Source organism: Xenia sp. Carnegie-2017, unplaced genomic scaffold, assembly GCF_021976095.1.
Source record: "Xenia sp. Carnegie-2017 unplaced genomic scaffold, XeniaSp_v1 HiC_scaffold_12, whole genome shotgun sequence".
NCBI lineage: Eukaryota > Metazoa > Cnidaria > Anthozoa > Malacalcyonacea > Xeniidae > Xenia > Xenia sp. Carnegie-2017.
Genome location: NW_025813425.1, coordinates 412,580 through 438,791, shown reverse-complemented (window position 1 = coordinate 438,791; position 26,212 = coordinate 412,580). Strand labels below are relative to the sequence as shown.

At 34.9% G+C, this 26,212-nt stretch overlaps 1 protein-coding gene and 1 pseudogene across 4 annotated transcripts; both read right to left on the bottom strand.

Annotated features, from left to right (window-relative positions):
• Positions 1-2,194: 2,194 nt before the first annotated feature.
• LOC124446396 (gastrin/cholecystokinin type B receptor-like) lies at positions 2,195-25,717 on the bottom strand. 4 transcript variants are annotated; one of them, XM_046997259.1, is made up of 5 exons: positions 25,190-25,708; positions 23,793-23,922; positions 23,373-23,570; positions 19,876-20,066; positions 19,717-19,793 (listed from the first exon to the last, which is right to left on the bottom strand). In XM_046997259.1, exons 1-5 carry the CDS (start codon positions 25,497-25,499, stop codon positions 19,753-19,755), a joined length of 870 nt encoding a protein of 289 aa, XP_046853215.1. In that variant the 5' UTR covers positions 25,500-25,708; the 3' UTR covers positions 19,717-19,752. The 4 variants fall into 4 exon arrangements, with proteins under 4 accessions (XP_046853208.1, XP_046853215.1, XP_046853200.1 ...); XM_046997244.1 differs by having other exon boundaries at positions 23,373-23,922; positions 25,190-25,707; XM_046997252.1 differs by lacking the exons at positions 19,717-19,793; positions 19,876-20,066 and adding an exon at positions 2,195-2,824 and having other exon boundaries at positions 23,373-23,922; positions 25,190-25,717.
• Positions 14,789-15,980, bottom strand: LOC124446422 (annotated as a pseudogene).
• Positions 25,718-26,212: the final 495 nt, after the last annotated feature.

The following is a 26,212-nucleotide window of genomic DNA, read 5'->3' as shown; positions in this document are numbered from 1 at the left end:
AGTTATGTTTTTTTAGATTTTCATATTATTGCTAACATATAAAAGGAAACTTTTTCAAATTTATTATTAAATATTTATTTGCTGCTTATATGTCTAATTTTAACTAAAATTAAATTTATGTAGACAACGTTTAAATTTCGTTTTTTATATCTTTATGTGATTCTGTTATATTGGTGCTTACATTGTCTAATTGTGACTGAAATTAATTTTGTTCACACAAAAGGAGCATTAAATGATAAAATAGTAACTTTAACAATTTTTCAGAAAAATATAACTTTAGGCAAAAATTTTTTTGAACATATTAATCATATTAGTACAAAGTGAGCTAGTACGTTAAAATAATTATTTTAACACATTTTGCAAACCTACTGAAACAAATTTATTTTTGTATAAAATAAGTGGTATATGATAGCAATAAAATAAAAACTAAAAAAGTATGTTTGGAATTTTTTAGACAAAACCTAATTTTACACAAATTAGTCATGTAAAATTAATATATTATTGTTAAAATAGTGAAATCATGATGGTAACTTCGGTAAATTGTATTTGACAGTTCTGTTTGTTGATGTGTGTGTAAAAGTCATAAATCTCGTCTGCATGTAATGCTGTGATTGTGTCATCTACGTAGCGTAACCAAAAAGGTAGTGCATGTTTGTAAGTCGTAAGCGCCCGTTCCTCTATAAATTGCATTACAATTTCAGCAACTACAACAGAAATGGGTGAGCCCATTGCTGTTCTATGTAATTATTTGTAATGTTGTACCTTTGTACTGGAAGTAAGTCGAGGTAAGGCAGAGCTCCAGTAGATCCATAATGTCTTCTGTCGGTAATGACAGTACGTCCGAGGTGTTTGTAATGAGGGTTTTTATACAAGTAAGTGCCAGATTAAGTGGAATACTGGTGAACAGCGATTTCACATTAAAAGACACTAGTATATGGTTGTCCGGTGTTTGAATAGTGCACAGTTTTTTAATGAAAGTCTCAGTGGATTGTAGCTTGTGTTTTGATATAGTTGTAAGTAGTTGCAGTATGTAAGTCAAGTACTTTGAAAGTTCGTAACTAGGCGAACCACAGAATTATACAATTAGTCGCATGGGTATTTGTGGTTTGTGAAGTTTTGGTAGTCCGTATAGTCTAGGTGGTCGTAATACTGAACATCTGAGTCGATAGTAAAAACGTTCAGATATAATGTTAAATTTTCTCATAGATAAGATCTTGCTGATAAGTTTGCGCATATGTGATGGTGTTGGGTTTCGTTTGAGTTGTTCGTACGTTTGTCTGTCGTTAAAAAGGGTGTCCATTTTATTAAAGTAATCATTCCTTTCAATGACAACAGTCACAAGTCCTTTGTCTGCTTGTAAAACGACGATGTTGTTGTCGCGTTTTAGTCGTTTGAGTGCATGTTGTTCGTCCTTTGTCAAGTACCACACGTTCCACTGGACATATATAAAAGTACTTGCACGCGCACAAACTAAGCACGCACACAAACTAAGCAAGCACGAGAATTTAAAGATTCTTGGTACAGTTACCAACAATGACATAATAAACAGACATATTAAAATACCAATCATATATTCACAAATAATTTGGTGTCCAACTTAAGGTTCTTGCTATGTTTGTTGTAGAGATATCGTTGTACGGTTCTGTTGATAAAGTGTAGTTGGAGGGAGTTTCGTAAAAGAGTGAATGTGGTGCTTTTTTTAATGTCTCGGTGAAAGACATTGTTTGTATTGTTAGATTTGTATGCTATTTCGATGAGTCAAGGTATAAGTCAGGTTTTACTATAGATTTGATTTAAATCTATAAAACAATGAGTAAAGTCAACAACAGCAAAAAGAGTCCTTTTCAGGACTATACCAACCTGGACGATCGACATTTACAAACATGTATTAACAGTTTGTTGAACACTATAGTGAGTCTAAATGCTCGCGCCAAGTTTCTTTTACTGTCTAGTATAGAGCTGGAGAAAATCATCAAACCAAGTTTTTTGGTATGCTTGGCTGACTTGGCAAATATAGAACATCATTACCAGCTGCACTGACCGATAATATTCAATTAGCTATATTTTCTTTGCTTATCAATAAGCAACTTAATTTATATCATTTATGCAAACAAGAGTGTTTGAAACAACAAACTTTGAGTACATCTGTTCTCAGAAAAAATCTGCAAACTTATCAACAGACGAAGAGAGATGATTTCAATGAAGATAAAAAATATTTAATTTAAACATGGTGATTAAGCGTTCTATGTGTAATAATACAAAGTTGAAAAATGTACGTTTTTGTTTATTAATTAACAAGATCTCTAAATGCAAGGAAGTGTTCTATCCATGGCGTTTGATTTTATCTTAAAATAAAGCTCACAAAAGAATAACTTCATAATTAATACTTTTAGATCCATGGAAGTCTTTTGCTTAAACTTAGCATACTTGTAATAACAGTTTTAGAAAACAAAATGAACAGGTATCTTTGAAAATATTTACCGTCTGTTAAAAAAATTTATGCACAAAGTTTATGACACAATAAGCTTCTTTTGTCTTTTGCCAGTTACGATTGTTAAGTCCCTTGAAGCTATAATGCTCTGAGTTTATGAATTACAAGCTAAACTCGGTTGATTGAGAAATGACTTAGACTATGACTTCTTGCGGTGTTCGTACGAATGGAAAGTGGAGTACCGCTAGAGGAAACTCGCCACAATTTTGGCAAGTTTTACAACAGAGAGTAGCCTTGAATGCCTTTCGAAAGTTCTTGCTGAGAAAGCAATAAATGACAGGATTAAAGGCGCAACTCAAAAATGCCAATAACAAAGCTGGATACCACACGAAGCTAAAAAAATCAAAACAGATATGTTTTATATTGCAATAGAATTCTTAGATCAAACTTACAGGTATTTCCTTACACCTTTGCTCATTATTAGAGAACATATTGGATGTTTTGAAAAAATTTCCAATATCATAAACTATACGGAATTTAATGGCAGAGGAGTAATAACCTACACTTCGAAGTTTTCGATCAACGACGACGTTTTCACGAGCTGTACCATTCATACAAGCACAGAAAGTGAATAAAGTAGTTTGTTAATTATATACCAATTTTCTAAGCTCATTTCCCCCCCTCCCCATTTTAATGGTCGAAAGTTAGTCACGTGAGTTTAAAGAATTTAAACTGTTTAATCGAAAGTAGCTCGAGAGTGATTAAACACGTCATCGACCAGTAGATGATACAACTAGGGATCCAAGGATAGTGCAAAGTTTCTTTGAAAAAATGTTCCTAAACATGGCAAATAAAATTATTTTACAGAAGACTTATTATTTAACCCTGGCGTTTCAAAAAATGCTAAACTGAAGTTCATTTCGAGAAGTGCTTATGCAAGGTTAAGCAGTTTGTTTTATGACGAATAGCTACAACTTGCTCCAAATTTGCGTAAATAAACGTCAATTTCGTATGCGTACTACATAATAAGATTATTGACACGCCACAATTATACCTTCGTCAATCATGCGCCACATTCTTTTATTATTACTATACAGTATACAACTTATAAAGAACAAAATCACTCATGTTTATCTTTCTTGAAATCAGTTTTGTTGTTTTTTTTTTGTTCTTCTGACACATATGTAATGCTCATGTGTTCAGAAGGACAAAACTGATACTTTGTTTGTGTTATTTTTAGCGGAAAATTCCACCTAATTAAATAATAAGGCGAGTGGTAAAATACAACGATTTTCGATAAATATGCACTTTGTCCCTGCACAATTTGCATCAGTTCATAAACAAGTCCATTTTTCTGCAAGTTTGGGTGAGAACATTCATTTCGTATTTGCACTTTAATAGCGATTACCAGATAGTGGACGATGTCATACAGATGACTTTCTTATATTGTCTTAAAGATCTTAACAACTAATGCTTTCTTCGAGGACAATGAAAATGTACTTTATTTCTTGTAAAATGTTCCTTAATTAGGCAGATGTGTGCTTTCAATTTTACGGTCGTATGTTTAAAACCAATTCACTAACGCGTAGTGTGTGAGTGTAGTTAGCTCAGAATTTCAGAGCAGATTGCTAAAAAAATAGAATGAGCGAAGTACTTGACAAATACGGTGAATACCAATATTTTTCATATTCCATATAAACTCAAGCTTGTAAAATTTTAAAAATATTTGTCAACAGTGCCAGCATTAACGAAAAGCGTTATAGTTAAAGCAAATTTTCTTTGATTTTCTATTTGATATTCTATTTTCCTTACTTCACTCTTGCCACACAATTCATTATACATTTAGCACAAAAATGGCGCATGCGCATTTAGATATTTCTTTAAAGAAATAGAGCTGTTGGGGGTAAAACGGGAAGATACATTGGTACAATGAATCAAATTGAATATACAAAGTGTATAACAATGTGCTTTCCTGGCTTTCACCAAATATCCCGGCTATGACCTTTTGCACTCGGAACACAGGATGCACGGTTATAGTGATATTGAAAAAAATTACAAAAACTAAAATTTCATCCCGTCAATCCTGTTCCGTGATTGCTCACTCTTCAGGGGATTTAATGATGAATAGTTACAAATTACATAGAGTGCTTTGAATATATGTTGACAAGAGGAAACAAGTTCGTTACATTTATTGAGAGATGATTTGGACGATTGGTAGAGGATGAAGAATTTTTCATTGAGGCAAAGGTTGCATCTTTTACTGGTGTTGTTTTATTGTTTGCAATGTGTGATGATGTTCCATGGGATGTCGTGGTCAATGTCACTGTCTTTAAGGGTCCATATGTACTAATTGAGTTGGTCGAGTTTTTAAGATTTTGGGGGCTAAAAGAGGCAGTGTGATTTCTATGTCTACTCTTAAACTCCTTTTCTGTAAGTCCAATGTACGTCTCAGTTGTGTTATTGCCCCTACGTTTTACAGTTGCTTGGTAGATGACGAGTCATTGAAGGCAGTTTCCGTTAAGTTAGCAGGTTTTTTTACCTATTTGACAGTTAAATAAATGTTTTGGTTAATAAGAGTTTAAGTTGGTGTTAAATGCTCTTTTAATAAACGCTAAAAATCTGATAATAAATCTCTAGAAAATCCTTAGACGTAAAATGAGGGTTGTTGCTAGACACCACCTGGAAAGTTTACACTATGACTGACTGACTGAGTGACTTGTGTGAATTTTAGCAACTCACCCCAGTACTTCAAAGTTCCTATGGAAACTTTGCACTAAAAATGACATTTGCTATCATTTGCATATAAATTTAAAAATTTAAGTAGATGCATGGTATGCAGAAAAGCTGTCTTTACTTAGAGAGTAGGAAATCCATTTTGGTCTTGCTCCACCATCGTGGAAAAAAGCCTGCTAAGAGCTATAGTTAGTGCGATTTCCTCGTACTATCCTCTTTTGTGTCAAAACAAACTGGGATGGTTGGCATAGATTTATTTTAAGTAAACGCCTTTTTTAGCTAGTGCTAAGATTAAGACCAAGGGTCAAACGTGTTTTCTTTCGTATCAGTAGAAATATTTCGATTCAATTCATTTTCAGCAGATTCTGAGAAGCCTTCGCCTTTGTTAGGCTCATTTGAATTGACAAAGCTGTCAAATTCAGGGCATTCACTAACAAAATCATTGATTTTGATTGATTTGAAAGTATGCTCAACTTGATCGTTTAGATCTATCGACTCAGATTTTTCTTGCGCATGCACTTGTTTAAGGTCTTCACTTATGCTTGGCGTTTCCCTGAGCTTAATTCTAACTCCTCTGTTGTTTGTGACTAAATAAATGGTGGGTAATTTTGTATAGGTTTAAAGTAATCAAGCAAAACTCCCCGAAGTTTTGAAAATTCTTCTTGTCTAGCTTTCTTTAATCTTCAATAATCAGCACCCGACTATTTTCTCTTCGTGGTGTTGAAAGAATTAGACATTGCAGTTAGTCTTTAACAATGCACCATGATCCATGATGTACATTAAATAACATTAAATAGATTTCCCAATAATAGAATAAGTGTAATTATTCATATATTTAGGTCATGTTAAATTCAATAGAAATCACCAGGGCAAAGCTGAATATTAGAATATTAACCCCCATCCAATTAGCGTTCTAGTTTCTCCACTAAATGTAATTTTTCTACAAACATTGTGAAAAATCTTGCAGGCGTTGTTGCCACAAACGAAACTTCTAATTCTAGAATATTTGTCAGTATCTTATTCTTTAATCGATCCCCTGACAAGGTTTTATTTTGGTCTGTCTACTTCCTTTCTCCCCTAATTCCCTAACAATAACTTCATTCACTGAATATATAACTGTGAAAACAACTGTTCTGTTTTAAATGCGTTTTTAATTTTTTATAACCCATATTTAAAACTTGATGACTCTTATTCAATTCAGCGCCCCCCAAAATCAACAGCTAGAGGGGCCCTGGCTCCCCTGCCCCCTGCTACCACGCCACTCATCCATCCGCCATTAAATGCAGTGATATTTTTACATATATGTGCTCCATGAATCATTATATGCAGTGATATTTTTTCGTCATTATATTGTAGTGCTCTTTTGATTATACCAGAACTTATTATGTGGTTATTTCGTTATGTGGTTATTTTGTAATGTGTTTATTTCATTATGTGGTTATTTTGTAATGTGTTTATTTCGTTATGTGGTTATTTTTTTATGTGGTTATTTTGTTATGTGGTTATTTTGTTATGTGGTTATTTAGTTATATGGCTATTTGTTATGTGGTTATTTCGTTATGTAGTTATTTTGTTATGTGAATATTTCGTTATGTGGCTATTTTGTTATGTGGTTATTCCGTTAAGTGGTTATTATTATTTCGTCTTTATGTGATGTCTAATAAGCTGAATCAACTGAACCACAGGCTTAAGTTTCATTGTTGTTGATCTCATAGAGATTATAAATAGGACCAGTGGCATTGATGACGTTTTTAGGCGATGCGTGAATTGGGAGGTAAATTTCGGTCCCGGATTAAAACACAAGTTAGCAAATGATACCGTCTGTGTCGAGTTTTGGACTCATTTTAGTAAGTTTGTCAGCAAGGCAGCACACTATTCTTGACATTAAATTCACTCAACCCAGTCTTTGCGACCTATGTAGTGGGGAAATCTCGATTTGGCGCGTGTCTGTTAAGAATTTTCCTAGGCACGACGTCAAAATTTAGAAAACTTTTATAATATGGGGGAGTGGATATAAAAAATGGTAAGTTGCGCGTGTTTTTTCTTTTGATAAAAATTTGTAATTTTCTCACTCGGTTAGAAAAGCAATGTGCTTTCATGTTATCAACGGAACTTTTAACAGCACGAATATTTTACCGACCGCAATGTGAACAAAAGAACATTATGTGTTATTGAGTTAAGGAGTTGCAGTAGAGCCTATTATGGAAGAGTATGTATCAATTTGATAACGACAACATGACTTTGGAATAGACTGACACGCATATATCATGATTATACAACTATAAATATTTCGGGTTCATAGCTATTGGACCACAACGTTTACAAAAGTTTTAGACGAATTATAAATTTTGCCAGGACCACTTAACTAATGAACTAACAGGGAAGTTTTTCTTTGACATGTTAAACTCATTTTATCATCACTCTGTAGACTCTGTTAATTTATAGAAGAAATTTCATTCCATTTTTCCGTGAACGACAATTTTACTCTTTACTAAGCGTTTAAGCGACAAATGACTATATAATATTTATCTGATAAAAACGGTTTTCATTTAAAATAGCAATGAATGTTATGTTAAATTTGTGAGGATGTCTCTATAATCGTCGAAGGTAAAGCACCGGAAGCGGTTATACTTATGCTCGCTTGAGCTTACCGTCGGCTTTCCGAGCGCATGACATTTATAAAGCAGTGCATTGTAATATTTTAAGGAAAAAACATTACAGTTTGCGAGACATGGACCAATAGGTGCATTAGGTCCCATTCCGCTTTGTTTAATGTAATGTGTAATCAGTCGTATAAAAAAAATCAATTCCATGCTCATAATTACTGTATGTATAGTTTATGTAAATGGTGCTCATGTGCCATGATAAAGGACTGCAACATGGAATTCAAGTTTGTATGTGTATAAAAGTGATTCCTTGCTGAAAACAAATGAGTAACATTAACTCAGAAGAAATCAAATAATATACTTATACACAAACGCGGGAAGACTGAGAAATATATATATGACACCATATAATTGTTGGTGTTAATGGATGTGTTGATCATGTGCTGGTTGGCAACAAATTAAACAAAATAAAGGTAACATCCTTTAAGCTCCAGTTAATATGATTTAATTGGTTATTGGCTGAGTTCTAACTTTCACGTCAACTGCGACATATACATGTAAAGACCAATAATTTAAATGAAGCAATTGCTTTCCTATCGCTTGCCTTTCGCAAACAAATTTGGTAAAATTAACTTTGAAAAACAGTTCTTCCAATTATTCCTTATTAATTATTTGCATATTATACATACATACAGTGCTAATTCTTGCATGTTATTCCATAAATTAACTTAGTTATATGAAAATTTAAAAATAAGAGGTGATACAATTACTTTGTCTGTATTAAGTGACAAAATATACAAGATAATGCAGTTCAATGCTCATCATATAAATCGTATGTTTTAAAAATTACTGTGCTTATGTCCATTTGGTATTGTGTCGCTTATAACAGATAATAATTGATTGAAAACACCCAATAGTAAATTGCAAAAGGCACTTTTTGCCTACGTGGTGCGAGAGGCAGCAACTACCTTGCGATAGAAACTCCTAGCTTATAATCTCCCTATGCTTTAATTCTATGTTTTAATTAAACTATACGCAGTGAAAACGTATGTTATTCTTTTTTCTTAATATAAATATCAAAGCCCAGCAAAGTGCTTTTAAAAGAGCCATTAAATGCAAAAGTAGCATATAAAAAGAAATATTTATTTAGAAGCGTAACGTTTCGAAGCGTAACGACTCTCAAGACATCATCAGACAGTATTAAATTACAAGTATGGAGAGATGTATATATAATAGCTATTTACATAATATTAAATTATATGGTGAGATGAAAACGTGAAGGTAAATATGGGATAAGATGGTATAACGTGGGATAAGTAGAAACACGGAAGAAACAAAACACACACACAATCATAAAGTATATAGACATGAGGAGTGATGAAGTTAGATTAAAGCAACTGAAGGGAAATGGAGCTTCCTTGGACGTTAAGAGATGGTTTCATTTTTTTGATTAAGAGGCTCTCGTAAATAAAACGCTCTTGTGAGTCTGAGCATGAAGAAAGTATTTTAAAATCCTCGAACAAGGTGGTGTGTCCTGTGGATTTAAGGTGTGATAGTATGGAGGAAAGACTGGGATGTTTAGAAGGTTTACCAGTCAAAGGGGTGATGCTAAAATGCTCTGAAATTCGAGTGTGTAGGTGGCAAGTGGTTTGTCCCACGTACGATGCGGAGCAGCATCGACACATGAAAAAATAGACAACATTTGATTTCAGAGTTTTGGGCACTTTGTCCTTGAAAGGAAAAAGGCCGGAGAGGCAAACAAACGGTTAGTAATTATTTCAATGGTTTCATCAACGGGGATATTAGTAAAGAGTCAGTTATACTTATTCTTTTTTCTTTTTCTGTTTTTACAACCCACATATTTACATTGCTTAACCATTTTCAACATTTTTCCGGTATGGATGACAAATATATGTTTTTATAGTATGTTAACAGTTGAATTGAACACGAAAAGGACTTCATAATTCATATTAAGCAATGACTAGCAAACTTATAACTTACTGAATGAGTATGAAAAGAGTACCATCACAAAGAATTTTTGCCAAATACGAGTGGCTTAAATCATCTAGAAATTTCTGGAAAAGAATCTAGTTTGAGCCATAGATCAACACACCTTGGCATGTCTACATGAGATGTTCAGTTACAAAAGGGGACAATATGTGGCATGGTACAACATTTTATGTATGTGAAATCGCTCTGGTTTAATACTATCACAGTCTAATTGTCAAAGTAAAAAGCTTTATTGGTCAGAAAGACTCTCTACACTGGTCAACAGCAAATTTGGCGTCTCAGTTTTGTGAACTGATTTTGGATGATTTTGATGTGCTGAATCGAAAAATAACACTGTTTTTGCTGGGTCAGGTCGACATTTTAAGCTATCGTTAATTTTCTATTTTCTAACTTTCAAATACCCGAGAAAGGTACAACAGAAGTACCTTTACCGTTTAAAGTTCTATTACCTGAACAATTTACCGTTTAAAGTTCTATTACCTGAACAAATTTAAATTGTTTTAGCACTAGCAATACAAAGAAGAAAGTATTTGAATAAACAATTTTTGATTGAATTTTAATTAGGGAGTCTAAGTTTTGCGATTATTATGCGATATTTATCGATAAAATAAGGCTTTATTTCGCCCATACTGGAATTCAATGGTAAAACTTGTTGTTAAAACACACCAACAAATTAATGTAAGTAAAAAATAATAAAAACAAAGTGTTAATTATTTCATGTTATTAAAAGCAGACGAGAAGTCGCAGAAGGTGAGTCTTACGTATTCGTTAGGTATCCATCTGTCCAGATGTTCTGTGATGAAATGTACATTGCAAATTTTTTTTGTACTTTCAAAGTAAAATTATTTCATTACTGTGCGATTAAAACTGCTCGCAGGACAAAGATATGATTGTGCCGAATTTTTTTGACACAGACTTTAAATTTCATGGAGACAACGTACACAAATTTAATTTTTATTTTTTCAGGTATACATTGGTGACGCGAAGAATGTGTGTAAATAAGCCAAATGTTTTTTGCTATGTTTGTGGTGAATACACACTTGCACCAAATCGCAATACTGTCACCACCTTTACGAAGCGCTTTTACAATGCATATTTTGGCATGAAACTCGGCGATCAAGACAAAAGTTGGACACCTCACATGGTTTACAAAACATGCACAGAGCATCTCCGTCAATGGAGCAAAGGCACGCGAAAGTCCATGAACTTTGGCATCCCCATGATTTGGCGAGAGCCTTCAAATCATGCAACCGATTGCTACTTTTGTGCTATCAATGTCATGGGAATCAACGAAAAAATCGACAAAATGAATACAAAAAATGTAATCATTAAATTTGATAAATAACTTTTGAACTATAAACATCAGTTGCGTGACTGATTTGACATACCCTAGATCCGCCCCCTGCTTTTACATGACATTTCATCAAGCATCAAGACAAAATCTTGACACATTGTCAAAACCTTGACAAAACCTTGTCATTATTCTTTGGTACTAGACCTTTGCTTTCAAAGCATTCAAGACATCTTTACGAAATCCATTATCTCCATCCATAGAATTAGTCCAAGTTGAAGTAATTGTTGGACAGGGAAGTCTGTAAATTATTTACCTTTGTTTGTATTCAGCCTTAGCATTTTGCAGTTAGACTCAATAGTGTCCTCCAAAAGCATCTTCCATTTGTCTTCATAGTGCTCTATGAAATAGTGTTGATACTGGTACTGCAGCATATTCCAGAAACATTTTTCTATCCGATCATCTCTTTATGTTAACAGCAAATTGATCAGAACAAACTCTGCTCTACATTATGTGTAATCTTTAGGGGTGATTGTTTCTACATAGTATCTGTCCACTGAGTAAAAAGAGCAGAATCTTTTTCGCGTTAGAGAAACTATTTTGCAAACAGATTTACGGTTTCACACATTAACAAATAAGTAGAAAAGTATATTGATATTTAACAACATAAATAGGAAAAGGCCCCACCTAGCTGTTGATTTTGGGGGTCGCTGAATTGGATACGAGTCATCAAGTTTTAAATATGGGCTATAAAAAATAAAAACGCATTTAAAACAGAACAGTTGTTTTCACAGTTATGTATTCAGTGAATGAAGTTATTTTTAGGGAATTAGGGGAGAAAGGAAGTAGACAGACCAAAATAAAATCTAGTCAGGGGGTCGATTAAAGAATAAGATATTAACGATCATTCTAGAATTAGATGTTTCATTTGAGGCCACAACGCCGGCATAAGTTGTCACGATGACTGTAGACAACATACATGCAGGAGAGAAATTAGAACGCTAATTGGGGTAAATATTCATATATTCAGCTTTTGCCCTGCTTATTTCTACTGAATTTAATTTCGCCAACAAAAGAAATCAACAGCAAGGCAGAGCTGAATATATGAATATTTACAATTAGCATTCCAGTTTCGCCTATGCATACATGGTGAAACTGTCCTCCTAAGGGGCCAACAAGGCCTAAAATGTGTAATTTCTTGCCTATCTTAATCAATGATTTTTGCTTCCCTCACAGACAATAATCGTTACTGGCATTGTATCTTATTATTAATATATTTTTTAAAAATGACAGTAGTGCAGTCATCGGTAAATTGCTATCATAATGCATAGTCTAACATGAAGTAGCCCTTAATGATACCGCAGCATGTTTTGCATTGTTCGTATTGTGTTATTTACATTTTCATCGTTACGACGCACATTTTCAGTAGTAAAGCAAGTTATTATACGGTAAAACTTTTTTAAATCACTTAAAGCTTCTTCGTAAACGTTCAAGATTCATTTATCCGTAATTATCGAATGAGCATAAACAGCATATATTTAATTGAAATTAAGGTATTTTTTAGACAACAACATTTGAAGACCAATTAAATTAATGTCTCAAAATTCAAAACTCTCATTTTGAGCTTCGATTGCTTGCAATACAGATGTAATTCACAAAACAAACATTTCATTTGATAATTCCATTTGTGTTGGGAAATCTATTTTAATATTATTTAATGTACATCATGGATCATGGTGCAGTGTTAAAGACTAACTGCAATGTCTAATTCTTTCAACACCACGAAGAGAAAATAGTCGGGTGCTGAGTATTGAAGATTAAAGAAAGCTAGACAGGAAGAATTTTCAAAACTTCGGGGAGTTTTGCTTGATTACTTTAAACCTATACAAAATTACCCACCATTTATTTTGTCACAAACAACAGAGAAGTTAGAATTAAGCTCAGGGAAACGCCAAGCATAAGTGAAGACCTTAAACAAGTGCATACGCAAGAAAAATCTGAGTCGATAGATCTAAACGATCAAGTTGAGCATACTTTCAAATCAATAAAAATCAATGATTCTGTTAGTGAATGCCCTGAATTTGACAGCTTTGTCAATTCAAATGAACCTAACAAAGACGAAGTCATCTCAGAGTCTGCTGAAAATGAATTGAATCGAAATATTTCTATTGATACGAAAGAAAACACGTTTGACCCTGGGACAGTTGTTGGTCTTAATCTTAGCATTAGCTTAAAAAGGCGTTTACTTAAGATAAATCTATGCCAACCATCCCAATTTGTTTTGAAACTAAAGAGGATAGTACAAGGAAATCGCACTCACTATAGCTCTTAGCAGGTTTTTTTCCACGACGGTGGAACAAGACCAAAATGGATTTCCTACTCTCTAAGTAAAGACAGTTTTTTTGCATACCATGCATTCTGTTTACAGATGTAACGTCTAGGTGAGAAAATATTCGGTCAAATCAAGGAAAAGCTTTTGCAAACATTAGTTTCTCCAAAATGAAAAAGTAGTATATTAAAATTATGGAGCATGAAAAATGCAATTCTCATCTAAACGCAAAAGTTGCAGAAGCTCTTTTCCTACAAGAAAACTCAATATTGTATCAGTTTATCACCAGGGAAAATCGAGTCTGAAAGACGTAAAAAGAAATTTGTTTTAAACAAAACAGTTTTGAAATGTGTGATAGATGTTATTATGTTTCTTGGAAGACAAGGGCTTTCCTTTAAGGGTCACTGTGAAGCACTGACAAATTTCTATCTTAATACAGGAAACTTTATGGAAACGCATAAATTATTGTCAGAGAATGATCAACCAATCAATGAGCATCTTGAGAAAGTTCGTGATCACCAAGTGAAGCAATCGACAAAGGATGATGGTAAAACTGATGGAAAAGGAATCAAAGGACGTGGCTCATGGCTAACGTTTTTGAGCAACGATATTCAAAATAAGTTAATCAATATCATTGCTAAAGAAATATCTTCCTTAATTGTACAAAAAATACGCAATTGCAAAGCATGGGCATTGATTGCTGATACAACGCCCTATATAACTCATACAGAGCAATAGAGTATATGCGTAAGGCTTGTTAATGAAACTGGCGAGTGTTCTGAACACGTTTTGTCATGTCAAAAAGCAATTGGAACAACTTAACATGAACTATACACTGCTATTACAACAATATTACAATTGCATGGAGTTTCATTTGAAAAGCTTGTTGCCCAAACGTATGACGGAGCATCCAGTATGAGCGGATGTTATAATGGTTTGTAGGCAATTGTAAAAGAGAGAATCGGAAACCACATCATCTATGTTCACTGCTTATGCGCATACGCTAAATCTCGTCTTGTCCGATATAGCTTGTCTTGCTATTGATGTTTTTACTCTTTTTGACTCTCTCGAAAAACGGCACGTTCTCTTTAAAAATTCTCATAAAGTACACGAATTGTTTTAATCGGTTTAAAAGAATGAAAACCTCAAAATTCTTTCAATTAAATGTCTTAATACAGTTCGATGGAATGCAAGAGAATTTTGTGTAAACGTATTTCTTTTGAGGTTTGAGTGCATCATGCGAGTGCTCCAAAAAGTGGCTGAGGAAAGATCGTTCACTGAAAGTCAGCGAGCAACAGCAAATGGATTGCCAGCAGCTTTTCAGACAAAGCAATTGGGCATATATCGTAATAAAGTGTAAGTATTAGGAAGTACATATTTCAAGATGCAAACGAAGCATTAGTTATAGATTTTGTTTTCGCTAACAAAGCGATCTGTTAACATTATATACAAATATTGAAATTTTAGTGGTTAAAAAAACCTCTGTGTTTAAAAAATGTTTTGGTTGTGCTCAGCACGACTTTTAGCTACGCCACTGATAGCAACCCTACATTAGGGATGAGCGATACTAGCTTTTTTATTCGATACGATATTTTTTCCATATTTGCGCGTCTTTTCGATATCGATATCGATACCAATTAAATAAATTGACAGGAAGATTATTCCAGGGTTTGATAATTCTGACAAAGAAAGAATTTTTGTAACAGTTCAGTTTTGCGAGTTTGAGTTGTAGTTTAGATGGGTGGTTAGATCTCGATTTAGTGTTTTTACAAAGTTCAAAATAGTCGCTGAAATTCAATCCATTTAGATTGAATACAGTTTTATAACATTCCACTAAGGAAAGGAAATCTCTCCTTTGTACTAAAGAGTTCCATTTAAGAATTTTACACCTCTCCGTGTACGCCATCTCTTGTCTTCTTTGGCCTAAGGCAATTCGGGAGGCTCTTCTTTGTATCTTCTCAATTTCATCGATGTCTTTCATGAGGTGTGGTGACCACACCGGGCAGGCATATTCCAAGATTGGACGAACCAAGGTTTTGTACAAGTTTAAAAAATTATATTTGTTTTTACCGCCTACTGTGCGTTTAAGTAAGCCAGGAACCTTATTTGCTTTGTGAACTATTTGTTCAACATGTTTTGATTATTTCAGATCACTAGTCATAATAACTCCAAGTTCTTTGTGATTATAGATACATTCCTCAACACTGTACTCGATACATTGAGCCGCGTGGACTTTTTGTCTCTGTTATGTGTAATTCTCATGACTTCACATTTAGTAGAATAAAATTTCATCTGCCAACGATCCGCCCATAGGTCGAGGGTTGTCAGATCAATCTGTAAAGCAATAGAATCATCGCTATTATTTATCTGTCGGTAGATTTTGGTATCGTCGGCAAATATTTTGGCAGTAGACGTGATGATGCCAGGTATTTTGTTCACATAAATTAGGAACATAACCGATCCCAGTACTGAGCCTCGAGGGACACCAGATGTAACTGGTGACCAATCCGAGTACGATCAACGTGCCGTAACTCTTTGTTTTCGATTGGTTAAGAAGTTCTTGAACCACAGATGCAACTGTCCGTCTATCCCGTACGTATTGTGTTTTCAAAGTAGGCGCTCATGAGGGACATTGTCGAACGCTTTTGACAGGTCCAGAAATATTACATCAGACACTTTAGACAAATTTCTTGTTAAAAACCAGTCACTATAACAGCTTAAAAGTTGTGACACTGTCGATCGGCCCTCCAGGTATCCAAATTGGCTTGGGTTTAGTAGTTGGTGTTCCGTCCAAAATGAGACAACTCTCGATTTCACAATCTTCCCCGCCGTTTTACTGATAATAGATGTTAGCGAGACCTGCCGATGGTTTTCCTTTCTATATTTTGGTCCCTTTTTATAAATTGGAATAACGTGTGCAATTTTCCAGTCGTTGGGTAGTGAGCCGGATTGGAACGACATGTTAAATAAGTTACAAAGTGACGTAGGCACAGGGCACATTCTTTAAGGATACGAGGCGATAATTTATCAGGACCTGGGGATTTGTGTATGTTTAGGTTTTTCAGATGTATTTCCACTTCGCTAGGTGTACATAATTCATTGAACAACTTTTCATTGAGAACATGATCAAATTCCGGAAGACACTTTTGTTCTTGTGTAAATACTGATGCAAAATATGCATTCATATGTTGTGCAATCTCCTGATCCCCAGTGATTTCTACACTTCCGTCTTTTAGGAATAATAGGTCGTTATTTCCTTTTCTTATTGAACGCATGTAGTTTCAAAAGGGCTTGGAATTATTCTCAACCTGCAATTTATCTGCGAGTGCCTCAAGATATCTCCATTTGGCTGAGTTGCATTTCTTTTTCAAAGAATTGTTCAAAGTACGATAGGCGGCCCATTGATTTTCATTGTTGGATGTTTTTGGAGCGATGTTTTTTCTTCTATGCCGGTACTTGGGAATACTTTCATTTACCGCTGCAAAATAAAGGTGTTTCCATGCTTCCCAGTTAGCATTTATGTCTTGTTGTTCTATTGTAAAGTACCTTGGTGAATAACTGAACAAAGATCTTAGATAATTCCAGTCTGCTTTGTTGAATGCATCATTTTTTTAGTTGAGATCCGTTGTTGGTAGGGGCGAGTGTTTACGATGAATCTTATTGAAGTATGATCGGATAATGATTCACCGACTTCCAAGTTATTTATCAGGTCGATGTTAGTCGTTAGTACTAAGTTTAATATGTTGTTTCCACGAGTAAGCTCGTCAACCATTTGATACAAAAAATGGTCTTGAACTATTTCAGACAGGAGGTAGTGATGCTCAGATGATTTAGTAGAATGGTTTATAGACCAATCAAATTCGCTTAGATTAAAATCTCCAGTAACGAGAAGATCTGTAGTTGTAATCGAAGAAAGGTATGACCGAAGGTCTTCCATTGGTTTCAAGTCACAATTTGGCGGCCTGTAAAATGTTCCAATCATTAATTTCTTCCCTCCGTCCGTGATTATATCAACAAATAGTAACTCAGAAGGTAGATCTTGGTGTTCTCGTGTTGAGGTGATTATGTCTTTCTTCGTCGCGATCAAAACACCACCGCCATGTCTAACTCTATTGCCGGGGAGTTCTTTCCGGTAGACAGTATAATCGCTACCAATAGCTTCCTCACTTGAAATCGAACAGTCTAAATGCGTCTCAGGTAGAACAACGATATCTGCTTGACTATTAGCCAGTTGCAATTGTAATTTGGTAACTTTGTTGACAATGCTCCTGGCGTTTGTGTAGAATACCTTCAACTTCCAAGTGTGATTTTGTCTTCGGGGTCGTATCGTGTCTTTAGGTGCGTAACCGGGATTTATTTCAACGTCACCACTGTGTAGGATTTTGAAAATAGCTGGGTTAAAAGCACAGGAGGCATTTGAGTAGTATTTGAAACGCCTCGAGAGGAACTTTGAACGCTGGGGGCACCTAAATTTTCGAAAGTTACCACGTGTAGCGACAGCGGTAGCACCAACGTCTATATTTGCACTGAAAAATGTATTTCTTTCTTGATTGTGAACGATGGTAATAATAGTCTATGAGGCCATTGTGCGAAGGCAAATTGCCCAAATAGGCCAAGAATATCGCCAAGAAAGCTGTAGTCACGAGAGCACAACCTTCCGCCATGATGTAAATTTCAAAAGGATTGACAATAGATGAGATGACTTTTATGAGATGACTTTTTTCACGATATCTTTTTAAACGTATTCCTGGCACAAATCGCTTTCAATTTTATTGATAATGGCTTCTTCGATGAAATTGAAAGTGATGTGCGTCAGGAATACGTCTAAAAATATGATGTTAAACATAGATTGTTACAAGCATCCCGCTTGCCGATATGTATAAGTATAATCACATTCATTCTCATATAATCATTCTTTTTGTTTGATAATATTTCAACTATTTAACCTTCTCATTTTCTTTCCACCATTTCAGCGAATCTTCATCTCTTTGTAGGATCTTATTATCAAAATATCTTCCAGATTCCTTCTCAACAGCGATGGTAGAATTTGCTTGCACTTCTTTATCTGCAACTTTGTTATCGAAAAGATCCATAATCCGACATCTTCTTTCACCGGATTTGGTGCTCTTATTTCTGCATCAGTGGGTACTGCAGGAACATGCTGTTTTATCTCATGGATAATCCAATGCTTCACCTGTCGTGCAGTTACCAAACTAATGAAGGCTAGTTTCTTTATGCAGGGGTCTAGTAAAGTCGAAAGGGCTAGAAAATTTACACTTTCAACGCCTGTAAAAAAGCAAAGCAGTTGAGCACTTAACGCAGAAACAAAGGTTGTATGTTTGTAGATACTTGACGAGGTCAAATGCTGGAGGGACTAAGCAAGAGGTATATCCTTTGAGGTATCCGCTAATATCTCGGTTGTGGCATGTTCAAAAGGTTCTAAAACAGCCACTGCCGCTTTAAGCAATTCCATATTTGATTAATTGAGGCATAGATCATTGCAATTAAAAAGACAAAGTGTTGTCCTAACGGCTTTATGCTGCTCGATCATGCGTTCAAACATATGAAACGTAAAGTTCCATCGTGTGTCTACTTCCTGGACGAGTTTGTGATCAGGAATCTGTGCTTGAGCATGAATCTCCTTCAACTTGGCCGTGGCTTTTGTACTCTGATGAAAAAATGTCCCAATTTGTCTGCATCTTTTCCTTATATCATTTACCAGATTAGTCTCGAATACTTCCGACACTACAAGGTTCAACGTATGTGCAAAGCATTTGACATGATTCCAACCAGTTATTCTAACGGCAGCAACTACATTGGCAACATTATCTGTTACCAGTGCAACAATCTTCTCTGATATCTGCCATGACTCGGCAACCCTCAGAAACGATGCAGCAATGTTTTCAGCAGTGTGGCTCGATTGGAATTCCAAGGTCTCAAGAACCAGTGACTTCAGAATTATGAAGAAGTAATAAAATGGCAAGTAATGGTGAGATAGCTTGATGTCCACAAGTCACTTGTGAGGGCAACATAATATATCTCATCAAGCTCCTGCTTCATTTCTTGCACACGTTTGGAGTAGATTTTAGGCAGCATTCGAGTGACGGTTTTTCTGGATGGAAGATGGTATCGGGAATCCATTAAATGTAGTAAAGATCGAAACCCCGCATCTTCTACTACAGATAGAGGTTGAAGGTCAGTAGTTATCATTTTCAGCACAACTTCGCCAATTTTCCTACGTCTTGTTGACGTGGAGGAGTATTTTCCATGTAGCATAGTGTCATTGAGTGTTGTTTGTTTTTTTTTGATACGTTTCTTTGCATTGTTTTCTTCAAATAATTTTCTTTTCCTTTCAGCTTCTTTGTATTGCTCTTGATGTTTCATCTTCAAATGCTAAAAAATATAAACCGTTTAGTAGTTCACACACAAAGTTCTATACTATATAACTACATTTGTCTGCGATCAGCCAAGCTACCTTGAATAAATTGAAGTGTTGCTGCCATGTTCTCATAACAGATACTGCACTTCGATGTTCCCGTTGTTTTTGCAGAGTCTGCAAACTTTTGGAAATAATCCCGAACAGCACTTCTCTGACGCTTGGTATTGACAGCAGTATAAATGGCATTAGCGTCAGCACTGTCACCTTCCCTTGGATTTCTAACGCTTCTACATTTTTATCAAATTTGAAGATTTTTTAATGGCCGTCTACCATTATTTATGGCATGTTTAAAAAAGGAACTGAAAAACGTCCGGGGGCAAATCATATTAAAATCACGTACTAAAAAAGCATTCAAAAACTAAAAAACTTACCTTCAAGTTCAACAATCTCAAAATGTTTACGGATTTAAAGGACGTGAATCCGTGCAGGCACACACACAACGTCGTGCTTCATTCGTAAAAAGCACTGGCAAAATTTGTTTGACACCGTGATTTTACCCCAGACATGCGAGTGCACTCAATAATTATTACTCCGCGAGAGAATCTCGAAACACTACACACGCGTATCTGGGGTAAAATCTCACGTGTCTGATGTAAGATTTGGTTTCGATTATTTTCTTCAGGTAGCGTTTCGTGTATTTCATTTCAATGCATATAAATTAGCATTTTTAAGGATACAGTATTTTTTCATGATTTATCCGCTGACCAAAACATTAAAAAATCGCAAGCGCATAAATATTAAAACTTCGATATTTTATACAAATATCGATACTTTTCTTCGAGACCCTGGTATCGATAGTATCGAGTATTTGGTATCGGTATCGGCCATTGAGTTCTATAAGACCTGGAGGGGAAAGGGGCCTGGACCCCGTGGTCAAAAACATGGCGGTAATGGCGGATTTTGGTTGTCAAAACTTCCACTTTGAGAAAAACGTTTAACATTCGCTCCCTCCCAAATCCGGATCTTTATTACTGCTTATATTAATGACAACCAGCGAAAACAACCACGATACCGTAAGCATAAAATATTGAAAATAATGCTTCAGGTTTTTGTGAAATAAACACACACATTTAAACGAGGTAAATCTACTGTAAAATAACGTATATTTTGTCAAGTAATGCTTTAGCTATATTAGAAATAAATATCAAACGCCATTCTTTACACTGTCAATGTGTCGTTAAGCTTAATGCATATTCCATTAGCATTTCGTGTTTTTTTGACTATTTTTTTAACAGCTTGGTGCAACTTTCTTTCTTAAATAGATATGTAAATCTTAGTTAAAACGTCCAAAAACGAGCTAGAAAAAGTTAGCTTACCCCTACGACTCAAGTCGACTGGAAATATATTATAAGTAGGTATGTAATTTTTTTGAGTTTTTTTTGGTAGGATTGATTCTGGGTGTCTTATAAGGTATTATGATATTCTGATAAATCTACTGAGAACTTATGAAGAACTAGGAGAGCAAAAGAACGAAATTCAGAAATTCTATAATCATGTTGCTGGATCTGTTTTGAGCCAAGATATTAGAAACTGGATTGTCATTGACAACCATGGATCTACTGCTGAACAGAACTAAATTGAAAATACGATTTCTTAAATTAAAGTGCATTGGTTTCTCTGACATAACACTTTTCTTATTGCTGCATGAAGGCAAATCTGTTTAAAAAATTAAAATGTAGGTGAAGATATTTAGCATGTTGTATAATTGTTATTGTACAGTCATTATTTATAATATTATGGCCTTGTGTAATGTATGTCAAGAAGAACTTATTAATTCTCAAAAATGCTAACCTTCTTGCACTACTATTCTCCTGCGTCCTTACAAATTACAGTTACCTATACTATTTTTTTCTAGGTTCAAACAACTTGACAAACTTTTGAATTTTACATTATGCCATCTCATCATAAGCTTTTCTTGAGCAAATATTTCAAGGCAGGAGCATAATTTGGCAAATTATTGAACAAAGTAGTTTTTATCTTGATTTTGATGTTCTAACCTGTTTACTATAGCAAACAATTCATTTACAGAAACACCAGATAGCATTTAAAACTTTTAGCATAAAGCAAACCCTTACACACCATCATCATGATTGTCCATAATCTGTTAAATTGTCTAGGCTAGGTGTTTAATACAGGAATTTTTTATTGTACGACATGTACCAAAGAGTTCATTAATTAATCCTGCACTGCATTTGATTTAATAAAGCTCTGTCCTTAATATTTGCTTCATAATTTCAGAAAAATATCATGAAAAAATCCTCCATTTCTTGAAGGTAAACTCAGTTGAAACAAGGAGTTTTAAGATATGCATATCTCGATAAGAATTGGTTGCTTAGTCTCGTCTAGCAAGCGATTAAGTAAAGAACAAATAAGACTGGATAAACATTACTTAAATCATAAGTTAGGAGTAAAAACATTCACAAAATATATACCATCACACTTCAAGTATTGAATTAAAACAAAAAACACTGAACACTTTAAATAGTAAACAATCTTACGTTGCTTACCGGTGTCTTGAAATGTTTCCTTTTCCAGCATTTCTTTAGCATCCGTATACCAAACAAGTTTGCAGCATGTTTTAAAGATAAAATTTCTAAAAGTTTTTGTGCTTGGCATTGATATTTTATATAATCGCAATTGTGGTTGTCAAATCCGTGTGGGCGAAAAAAATTTTATTTTATGAGCCCGCGTCTTTCCGCTGACTTTGACAACCAAAATCCGCCATGTTTTTGACCACGCGGCCGCGCGCTAATAATTTATAGTAATTTGGTTCACATTTCCCCTCCAGGTCTTGTAGAACTCAAAGGTATCGGCCCATCCCTACATCGACCGGTTTGGTACCAAACAATCAACAGAATAAACAAAGACAAGTAGAGAAGTAGGACCATGTAAAAAATATTCATAACTAAATTATAGACGCAGTTAAAAGCCGGTTTTGAAAAAATCAAAACAACGGTGTTCACCATAGTTTCTAAGAACGATATGCAAAAGCTTTTAAGCAAAGAAGAAGTGGAAAACACTAAAAAAGCGACAAAGCTGGTTTTGAACATATTTACAGCATGTTTAAACGTGAGGAAATCGAAAAAACTGTTTTGTTTCAGCTACAAATTAGCAAAGGCTTGAAAATGTTTTACATTCATCAGGTTTAATAATATTTCAGTTAGTTGAGGTGAATAATAAAACAATTATTGAATTCGTTTTTCGCATGACATCAAGAATTGTTCAAACCTCGGTTATTGTTATCCGCCTCAGGTTCGCTTCAGCAGATAACATTGACCTTGGTCATAGTAACTCTTGATATCATGCTCAACCTCATCCAATAATTGTTTATTGCAAATTATCGACAGGTGCTCGATATTGATTTTTCCATCGTGTAAATTCTCCAGTGTTATTGTTAAGGCAGTGCGTGTGTTATTGTTAAGGCAGTGCAATGTTGAATGTTCTCTATTGATGAGAAATGGTGTGAGTATAAAATTGTTAGAGAATATGAAACATGACCGTTTCATGGTAAGTATAAAAAATACAATACTTACGAATAAACGCTACGAAAATCATACTTGATGCGCTTCAAAAAATACAAGATGTTGTACGGCGTCCACGACACAAAAAACGAAGCAATGGTGACCAAAAGCATTTTAACGACTCCTTGCCGTGATTGGTAAGTTATGGTGGTCCCAGCGTCCTCTCCAGGTATGGGTTGCCTAAGCTTGCGAATTACGAGTAGGTAAAGTCTGCATATAAAAATCAGTGGTACTACGTATAAAAGCACAACTATACCAATGCCATAAATATTTTTCGCTCGCAAACTTGGCCATTGTTCGGTACAGTCGCATGTCAACTGATTCTTGTCTTTTGTGTCTACTCGCAGACCGCAATAAATAAGTGTCGGAATGTAGATACACACACTCACAAGCCACGTTAAAGGAACGAACCAAAGAATTCGTTTTACTGACCTTCCGTCACCAAATGAAACAGATTTGCAAACAGCGCAGTATCTATCATAAGCTATTACACCAAGAGTAAGGACAGAGGCCCCATAAGGAATGTTGTTCATATTAATCTGAAACTTGCAACCAACTTCACCTACAAAACATCAAATTGAAGATCGTGTTAATGATGGCATGGGAACGCAGGGCACTTACAGAGTACAGAGAAATTCTTGTGTCAAATAGCTTAGCCTTCGTGAAAACAACTGAAATGTCTTCTCATAATCACATACGCATATAATCTTCACATAATCACATTATGCTACTAATTGTCAGAAAATGTTCTAAGAACACTTAAAGTCAAGATTCTGGCTTATACAGTGGTCACCCTACGTTACGAGGTCATGGGGCAAAATCCCGAAAGTTTCATAAGAAAAATTTTGTAATATGAAACATACTCCGAAAAAAAAATTCATGTTTAACACAATATTCTAGAAACAAAAAAAAAATTTTTTAACAGTTATATATTTTGAATTTATTGCACATTCATTATGAAACCATAGTTCCAAGCTAAGTGGGGCTGTACCACTCTACTCATATGTGCGTTGTTACATTATTTCAAAGGAAAAAGGAAGTGTGAATTGTACGGGAAGGATGAGTTGATTCTGTGACTTTTATTAAACGGTCACCTCTATTGACCGGGCGCGGTCATCTTTTCCAATGTTCTAAATTTAATTTTTCATTGTTTTAAAACATTATTATGAGGTCGGGTTAAGTAAATATTTCATATAATATAATTGAACATGTCAAAACCTTATAACCACCTCCTTTGACGACACTCTTTGCTTACTTCTTAGCAATTTGAGCTGTGACATTTATGCGTATACTATTTACTATTTTCTGGTTTAAACTAAGAAAAAACTTATTGCTTTATATAGTGTTATTATAGGTAAGTTGGCATGTATGTTGGGGAACAATGCCGTTTGGTACAACTTTAGTAACATTAAATATTATAAGCAGGCCGTCTGGTGATTCATGAAGATCTTTATTATAATTAAGCGGTCAACCTGTATTAAGCAGTCACCGGAGAAATCCCTAAGAGTGACCGCTTGATACAGGTCTACTGTATTTAGGATTCATGGTTAATCAGCCTCCTATAATGAGAACGAAAAATAAATGTTGACCACATTTATAAAACTCAGCTCTCGAATTTCAATGATATGTATATAGACTTGGTTTGCATCCCTAGATTACTTGAGATGCATAATGAGAGCATTGCAAGTTGCAACATCACTTGTATCGTGTATGAGGGAATACGGCTGGTAGGTTGATGTAAGTATGACACGACCATGAGTGCCATATGCTGCCAATATTTGAATGAAATTATGGGAATATATGTTTGATATAATGAGGAAATAACTTACCAATATTAAGATCTTTGAGGAGGAAATCAGCGACGTGAAAAATACTCGATAAAGTTTGAATAAGGTCAGCGATGGCCAAATTCACTAACAAATAATTAACTGTTACTTCATGCATTTTGCGATTGGTCGAAACAACGTAAATAACCAATAAATTGCCACCAAAAGCCACCAAGAAAATAATCCCATAAAGCGTCATGAATAACGGGACGAGTGTTATCCTATTGTATATTTTATCTTGTTCCGTTGTGTTGTTAACAGTCGATCCATTTAAAGAAACATTTGATTGAAATGTGCGAATTAGCATTGACATCGTGTCGCCGGGTCGTTAAACTGCCAACGTTTTCTTGCAATTTCAACATGAAAATAGAACAAAATAAAGTTTCTGCTTCGTGACTAATGTTGTTTCGGTGGCGCTTCCCACAATATCAAATATTTGTATTTGCCGAGTCACGCTGACTCACGCGCTTCCAGTAATATGAGGAAGTGATGAGCAAGCGGTAATATAAATCCTCGTGAATTTCCGCAAATAAGGATAATGCAATGTTCTTCCTGTGGCAAATTTATTCTGTTACCTGCCAAAACAATTAATATTCTCAGGAGTAGTCAGCATAAGTATTAGGTTTTCTTTCAATGATATACACAGCTCAACAACTGGGGAGGGAGAATATTCATATTTGCATGTTATAATCCATAAAAACACAAAGGATTTCAAAATGACTAATAATGTATGCATGAATATTCCACCCTTATTAGTCACGTTGGCTACGCCACTGTCTTTCTTTCATAATTTAAAGAAACTCTTGTAATAAATTTCATTCTTGAAATTGCAATGTAATTTTCAACATTCAGAAATGTGCCGGGTCCTTAAGAAATTAAAAAACGTTAGACGACTAATTAGACGACTCGAAAATCCTCAGATCTTTCCACATTCCAGAGTCCGAAACAGCAATGCTGGAAATAGAGGAAGATCTCCATAGAGTCGCAATTTGGTGCTGCGAAAACCACCTCCTTATCAATCCAGAA

Coding starts and splice junctions, on each gene's coding strand:
- LOC124446396 (XM_046997244.1), bottom strand. CDS start 25,499: ATGTCAATGCTAATTCGCACATTTCAATCAAATGTTTCTTTAAATGGA. Junction 23,923..25,189: donor CCTCAAAGATCTTAATATTG/GTAAGTTATTTC, acceptor GATGTTTTGTAG/GTGAAGTTGGTTGCAAGTTT. Junction 19,794..19,875: donor AACACTTCAATTTATTCAAG/GTAGCTTGGCTG, acceptor TATATTTTTTAG/CATTTGAAGATGAAACATCA.